This window comes from Cynocephalus volans, chromosome 17 (genome assembly GCF_027409185.1).
Source record: "Cynocephalus volans isolate mCynVol1 chromosome 17, mCynVol1.pri, whole genome shotgun sequence".
In the NCBI taxonomy this organism is placed as follows: Eukaryota; Metazoa; Chordata; class Mammalia; order Dermoptera; family Cynocephalidae; genus Cynocephalus; species Cynocephalus volans.
The window spans coordinates 42,162,706-42,170,491 of record NC_084476.1 but is presented as its reverse complement, the minus strand read 5'-3'; the positions used below and the strand labels follow the sequence as shown (position 1 = coordinate 42,170,491).

The window sequence follows — 7,786 nt, the reverse complement described above, 5'->3', positions numbered from 1 at the left end:
AAGATCTTCCCAATCCCAAAAGGGAGCGAACAGGGGAAATTCTAGCATTTGGTTTTGACATCTGTCCTATTAACTGTGTGCTTTTGATCAAGAAGGAACACTGTGATACTCCTCTAAAATGACCTCTCGGAATTGTGGGTTGAAGCTCCTTGTCTAGAGAGGAATAACTTTTTAACCTCTCTCATGCCTTCCCTTAACACAATACAGTGGAGACAAGGAGCAGACGGACAACTCTTTGCTTACAGATATAGAGTGTTTTTCGGGTGGAGATCTGCCCCACCTGTACATTAATGGAAATGACAATAACAGTCCTCTTCAAGGGATGCAGAGGTTGGGGAGCCTACAAACTCTTTTTCATTGCCCTGGGGGTACTCAAGCAGACCAGTATTTCTGTCTGAGGTGAGGGTGGGGAACTAGGTAGGGTTTCTTGGTTGAGTGGCACAAGCTACTCGAGGGCAGTGCCGAGGGCAGTGGCGGGGGTGGCCCAGAACTGAAGAGCCACGATGTCTGGAGCATAGCTGGAGCTTATTGTCAGGGGAACGAGGACCATCCGAGAAGGTCCGGCCCACCAGCTTCTCAGTGGGGAAAGATTGGGCCTTGGGATGCCCCGTTGGCTTGTCTGTCTTAGTTTTTCTCATGGAGATTTTGGCTGGAGCTGGTCTTTTCTCAACCTTTTCTTTTCTGGCTTTGACCACTTTCTCAGCTGTAGAGAACATGGATTCCTCATGCCCTTTGCCTTTCATTTTGGAGCTAAAACAGTGCAGAAATGATTTAATCTTATTTCTTAAGTTAGATTCTGGAATGCTGGGCCTCTTGTGAGTATGGGCTGGCATCACCTGCCCCTGCAAAACATGACCTTGCAAAGTTTGGCCCCGCCACTGCTTACCCTGAATTACTTGACTCAGGAAGGGCTGGCCCTGTGAAGCCTGGGGCACCACAGGCTGGGCCTTCTCAGGAATCCTTGCTGATTCGAGGCTGACATTTATCTCGGTTTGACTGTCTTGCAGGTTATTTGCAGATTGTTTTCCCCCAGGGACTCCTGGAGGTAGTTCTGGGAGTTTAGGCTGAGCGTGATGCTGGGGGCTGTGTTGACAGGGATCAGCAGGATGAAAGTTATGGCTCCATCTCCAGGAGCCTCGGAGTGTCCTGTTCAGAAGCATCCCTGCTGTTTTCTGATCTTCAGCAGGATGTCTTCCTTCTCTGGTTGAGGAGAGCCCCAACCCTGCATCCCCTTCTCCATAGTCCCCTGCTGCTTTGGGTTTTCCTGGGTCCTCTGTCTTTTCTGCCAGCACTGGGACATGGGCTGAGTCCTTGCTCTTGCCAGGGCTTTGGGGCTCAGGGTGCCAGGGTTCCTCCAGGCTGGGGTTGTTCACACTGGCCTCCACCTGAACACAAAGCACCTGTGCTTCTGTCATGTCCCCACTGGGTTGTGAGATCTCGGAGGCCGAGTGGGCAGAACCATGGGGCACTGATTTGGAACTAGGTGTCTTTTGGTTGTGCTGCACTGCCTTCAACTCAATGGCCAGCTGTTCCTTAAGGTGGACCCATTCTGGATCTGGGGCATGAGGAGTATCTGGTGGGATGGGCAGTTCTTGCAGCAATTTTTTTCCTTGTTTATTTAGATTCCCAAGAGACTCCTGTGTTGATATGTTCTCTGGGACTGTTGTAACTTGTTGTCTGGACTCCCTTGCCCTTATGGGAATTCCCAATTGTATCTCTAGGACCTTTTTCCTCACGTGGTAATTTAGTTTGGCCAACATATGTGTCTTGAATGAGAAGAGGCTAGCAGGATGTGTCTGGCTTTCTAGAGGCACCATCTCCCTCGTTCCTTGCACTTGCACTTCAGGCTGGAACTCTTCTGCATTGTCTGCACAAGTCTCATTGTCGTCTCCAACTTGCAGCCCAAGACTTATACCCTGTTCTTCTAATGAGATTGTCTGTGTCAGAGGCTCTATTGGGATTTCAATAGTCCCAAGCCCCCCCTCTGTGACTACAGATTGGCTAGTGATTTGGGGAGCCATGGACTTGGAGAGGGTCACATAACAGAGAGCAGGCAACCCTGACAAGAAGGCCAGATACTTGTGACGTAAAGCTGTCTCCAGTTTTTCAATGGCTTCCTTGGACAAGGCTCGGGGCAGCTTAGAGTGGTCACTGACAGCAGCTGGTAAGGCCTGTTGCTGCTGATCAAGGGCCGCTGGCATACAGGGCATAACATTGTGATGTAGGTTAGGGTCACTTGCTGCCTGCAGCTCCAGGGGTTGGCTTTCTGGAATGCAGGGGATCAGAGCCACTGCCAGGCCTCCAGGAATTGTATAGTCCCAGGAGCTATATACACAGGCAGGGACCTTGCTCTGTTGGATCTGTCCACACTTAGAGTCAATGTGGCTCTGCAATATTGCCTTGACTTGGGCAAACAAGTGTGGCAAGCGGATCAACCTTGGGGCCATAATGAGTGAGGACAGGTCACCAGCCTTGTTGGACTCTAGGGCCATAGGTTGGGGAATGCCCACATTGGCTAGAGCTGTGCTGCTCCAGGAAGAGGTCTGCTGGTCAGTGGATGAAAGGAACAACTGAATGGACTGCTGGATCTTCTGGGGCAGGCCCCAGCGATGGTGAATCAATTGCTTTTGGAGGTGGAATTCCAGCAGCCTCCGGGCATGCTCCGGGAAGAAGAGTAGTTCTCTGGTGAGGACTGAGACAGGCTTCCCTGGCCAGGAAGTTTTCACAGTCTCAGGAGACTGGGCTTTGTCACAGGGCTCATTCTGTATGGGGCTCTGGGAGTGCTGAACTGAGCCCCACTGAAGCTGGAGCTGCCTCTGCAGCAGGTGCCACTCCAAGGCTTCACACTCTGCCAGAGTCAGAAATGGGACATTGATCTGGGATTGATGATGGCTACATGGCGACACCCCATTTGGGGAAGATGGAGAAGAGGGTGGAACTGACTGGGGTGGAGTTTTAGGCAGCAGGGGGACAAAAGAGAGCTCCTTGAAGAGAATAGGACCCTTCAAGGTGGGCTTGGATATGTTCTTGTTCTTGTTCTTGGAATGGCCTTGAGAGCCCAAGAAAGTAGCAACTAGGGACTCACTGTGCAGAGAAGGGAGGCCACAGAATAGTTGGCTGCATTTCTGCTGAGGATGGCTCCCTGAATCATTAGCCTGTCCCCCAGATAGTGGATAGAGGCCACTTAGGACTTTAAGTGCTGGAGAGGGCAAGGCTAGATCCATAGGTTTTGGAATGTGCTGGTGGTACCTTTCTTCTGGGTTCATAGCGGACCATTCAGAAACCCAGAAAGTCTGGGTGGGCTGGCCAACCATACATGAACACCAGGTTTGGTGGGAAATAGTTCCAAATTTGTGAACAGAGACCTGAGCGGTATTATTTAGGATGAAAGAAACTGGTTGGTTGTTTTCAGGCTGGTAATAAAATGGTGGGTTTGGCATAAGCTGTCTCAAGGACTCCTCAACACGTCTGGGAAGCCCCCACATCTGGAAATGCGTCCATTTTTTCACATGTATCTCAAGAAGTCTCAGCACTTCTGGACTAAGGAATGGCAGGTTTGTGGGGAGGACCATTTGAAAGGCCATAGGATGTGTCAGGTTAGCTATCTCTGGGTTCAGGGACAGCAAAGTGTCCTCAGAGTTCAGAGATTGCTGGCCTTCATCACCGTGCACAAGCTTGAGGTTGTTCTGCATCGTCTCCTGATGGTTTGCTGGAACGCTAGGCTCCTCAACCCCTGAAAAAGCGATAGTCTCTGGGCCTATCAGCATATATGGCACTTGAAATTCCTGCTGTAGCTGGAAATGATCAGCCCAGTAATCTTGTATATTGACTGTATTGGTTGACTGAGTAGCTGACAGGGTTAAGAATTTCTGAGTTGTGGATTGTGCCGGTGTTGGGGTTGCAGATGCCAGTGAAATCTCTCTGGTGTCCTGGGAATGAAGCCCCAGACTCTGCTCAAAAGATTCACTAGACATGGACAAAATATCTAGGCAAGAGGAGTCCTGGGATTGCCCAGATAAAGTGGGAGAGATCTGGTTGTTCTCACCCACCAGCAATTGCTGAATCTCCAGAGCCACAGCATTGCAGGTTTGGCAGCAGGGATCTGCACACAGGAGCCGCCGCACACTTCCCTCCTGAGGAAGCCAGCCCTGGCTGGGAAGGGAAACATGGCAACCGTTAATGATGGAGTGACATCTGCCTCCTTGGAAGAGTGTGGTCTGGGGATTGACACTGCTTTTTTCTAGTCTTGTAAGTCCTGGGACCCACACTTCTTTGGTGTCTAGCCCTCTGCTTTTCTTCCTAAGAAAATGCCATTTGGCAAGGTATGGTGGGTGGCTGAGGATCTGGAGCTTGTTGGGCAAGGTCTCAGACAACCCATGGAAAGGCATGGCCGTCAGTGAGGACCGGGAGCTGGGGTCACTTCTCTGTTGACCTTGTTGAGAAGCTGAATGAGGAGAAAGGAACCAGGCAGATAAGGGAGCCAAGTGGTTAACTGATGGGGCATCACTGGGAACACCACCAGGTAGAACCCGGATCATTTGAGGCTAAGAAACCTGAAGCCTGGTATTGAGTACATCTAAACTGTGAAACATGAGGTCCTGTGGGAACTCTCCATTGAGAGGACTATGGGATTTCCCTGCTGCTGTACCCAGCCTCTCTTGGGAATCAATCCCATTCTCCAGAAATCATAAGAAGAGTACAGTATGATAGGCTCCTGTCTGAGGTCTGTCCCAGGAACTGGCCTCCCTGAAGACAGAACCAGAGGAGGTAATGTCAGCAGGGTCCAGCCAGACTCAGAGGAGTCTGCCCTTGAAGGGCTCTGGCTGTAAAGGGAATATGACAATGATGTCCTCTTTATGCAAAATCCATTCTCTTGACTGGATTACTTGTCTCACAGCTGAGAGCAACCCCATATAGAGTCTTTTATAAATTATGCTCTAGTCAAATCCTGAATTCCAGAACTACTGTGACTCTAGCACAGCGTAGAATTGGGGGACTCTTCCCACCTGAGATGTCTAACCCATCCCCCCAGCCCCTGCTCTGGCAACGCCCTGAACCAGTGAGCCAGCACCCACTGTGTATGTCTCCCTCCCATCCGTTATCCCTCTCCTCATCCCTGCCCCAAGCCAAGCTGAGAAATCGTCACAGGCCAGGCTGAGAGTTGGGAGAATGCAAAAACCAAGAGATCACCTTTTCATGGCAGAGAGCAGCTCCTGTGGCTTCTCAGCTTCTTCCTGGGAAGTTCTCCTAGCTGAGGAACCAGGAGACAGTGTAATGTCATGTGGGAGAGTTTCAGGGATATCTATAGGAAGCTGTATGCCTTTGACTCTCTTTGAGAGGGGACAGAAAACCCTAAAATGTCAGTACTCTAACATACCTCTGTATACTTATTCTCATTTGATCTTCACAACTACACTGAGTGAAGGAAGATCCTCAGATGCCCATTTTATGGAGGACAAGACTGAGAGACAAAGTGACTTCCAGAATGCTGTAAAACTAGTAAATGACACAGTTAAGGACATCTGCCCTAATTCCTCAATTCTTTATTCCCATGGAAATAATGTAGATAATTTTGGAATATTTCCAAGTTCTGATTTCCCACCCACAGAAATTTTCTGTGAAAGTTGTCTATTTGGGAAATGGAGCCTTCAGTGGTTGAGAGCACCTGGCACTGGGGTCATAGAGGGACTGGGTCCATGGGAGTTTCACCCACAGTGGAAGAGAGTCAGAGCACAGACTGGGACTTTACCTCTTAATGCTGCATCTCTAGCCCTTTGCCTGTCTTTCCGGTGACGCTTAAAGACAAAAACATTGGAATGTCAAGCTGGGACACTATTTTCTTTTTCACATCCAAAATGAGATGAAGCTTATATACATTTCCCACTCCCTTTCTACATTTCTGTTTGTATGTTATACTCGGCTACATTTCTTTTATCTTACTCCACCTTTCTTCACCCCAACATTTTCCTTCTCTGCTGATTTCTGATTTGCTTTGAGGCTTTTCCAAACTCTATACCTCCCATCCAATTCCCAGGAAAAGTTCTGCTGGCGACTGATGATGAAGTAAAGGAAAGAATAGAACAGATTAAAGGGCATGTGTTTCTAATAGTCGATTGACTCCAGTTTTAAAATGCCTTAAGGGACCTCCAACTAGAAAAATCCCACACATTGGGAGGATTTCTGAGATCCCATATCATATAGGTCTCTACTCAAGTCAAATAGAGAGGTTCTTGACTTTTCAATTAGAGGATGCTGCAGAGAAGGCCTAGTAAGGAATTACTTCCACATTCTGAGATGAAAAAGACTATATAAAAGTAACTGAAAAAATAGCATAAAAATTGGTGGGGAGGGGTCATAAGGAGAGACACCAAGAACTTAAACGTTTCATATCCGAGGCTTAATTAGTTCAATTGTGGTGATAGTGTTTCCCTACCCGGCAGCAGCTCTTTTTAGGTTCCACCTTCAATCCATTGTAATTCCTTTTCACTTGCCAGATAATTAGGATAATGATGAAGATGGAGCCATAGGTATATAAGGGATATCCAACATCCCCCAGAATAAAAGTAGGGCTCAACATGGCCTAAACCTCATTAGCATGAAGAGGCCAGCCTTCCCTATTATTGAGGCATTCAGGATCCTGGTGCCTAATGACTGTCAATGCTAGGCCTTGTCATGTCCACCTCACAGAAGACGGAACCAGGCCACCAGTCTGCATCACAAAGCCCTCCTGTTTCTTAAGGCATGTGTAGTAGAGAAGCTTATATATTGTTTTGGTACATAAATGAGGGTGTCTGGTTATCTTTAAAGGTTACAGAGCTGGGACTAAAGCTGCCATGCTCACAAGCAGTGTCTGTTTCCCACTTTCTCTTCGCTCTTTATCCCCTGCACCAGACTGGTGGCTTGGCTCTCTCCTTCACAACAACTTTCTTGCCACCCATCCTCAGAAAAATGAGGGCTTTGGCATACAAGGCACCTTATGAGAAAGAGTGGCTGGGACAAAGAAACCTCCACCAACTCCCCCTCTTGTCCTGGATATATACCTGAGAAATACATGGGAGTTTAGGGAGGGCAGTGTCTGCTTATGGCTTGGACATGTAGAGGTTTGATTTTTCAGTCAAGGGGTGATCAGTCACAGAGATGCAGGAAGGGGACCATGGCTGATGTGGCAGAGAATGCCAAGGCGGCTGTATCTACCTAGTCTGGCCTGAAGCTTGAAGATGGGTGGGAAGAGATTGTGAACACTCTTCCACTGAGGCACATTTGTGCGGCTCACTCCTGGAGTTCTGTTGAAGGCTTGATTTTCCAGAGCTGCCTCTACCCATGCTATAGCATTCTGCCTGTTCAGACAGATGAATGTCTGCAGAGATGGCCACTTCTGCCATGGGTCACAAACTAGTTGCAGCTTTTGGTTGGGTCTGCTCCTCTCTGGATGTATGCTGTTTGCCTGTAGGATTTCTGTTTGTTTGACCTGGATTTTGGAAACCTTTTCAAAAGTAGGCATATGTGATACAAAGTTCAAAAGGCAGAAGAAGATATGTCTTCTCATCCTTGTGTCTCATTTCCTTTTTTTATTCCCTTCAATCAATAATTTCTATCAAATTTTTGTGTATCCTTCCAAACTAGTCTAGCATAAAAAAACAAATGAATTTGTATGTTTTTCTTCACAAATGGAAGTATAGTATAGACAGTTGCCCTTCTTATTTTCATTTCATAAAATCGAGCATATCATTTTCTTTAATGGCTGTAGTGTCTTCCCTGATACGGCTGTTCATCTTCAATTCATCTT

General features: G+C 47.9%; 1 protein-coding gene across 1 annotated transcript; it reads right to left on the bottom strand.

Annotated features, from left to right (window-relative positions):
* Nucleotides 1-413: 413 nt before the first annotated feature.
* LOC134366220 (protein SPATA31F1-like) lies at nt 414-6,577 on the bottom strand. Its single transcript, XM_063082631.1, has 4 exons — nt 6,434-6,577; nt 5,750-5,795; nt 5,191-5,251; nt 414-4,152 (listed from the first exon to the last, which is right to left on the bottom strand). The coding sequence occupies exons 1-4, from the start codon at nt 6,575-6,577 to the stop codon at nt 414-416; spliced, it is 3,990 nt and encodes a 1,329-aa protein (XP_062938701.1).
* Between the last annotated feature and the right edge of the window lie 1,209 nt (nt 6,578-7,786).

Bases quoted from the DNA above. Each gene is read 5' to 3' on its own strand.
- LOC134366220 (XM_063082631.1), bottom strand. From the start codon at position 6,577: ATGTTGAGCCCTACTTTTATTCTGGGGGATGTTGGATATCCCTTATAT. The intron at 5,252-5,749 runs GTAAAGTCCCAG...CTGGTTCCTCAG, and splicing joins TAGAGATGCAGCATTAAGAG to CTAGGAGAACTTCCCAGGAA. The intron at 4,153-5,190 runs GTGATCTCTTGG...TTCCCTTCCCAG, and splicing joins CTGCTCTCTGCCATGAAAAG to CCAGGGCTGGCTTCCTCAGG.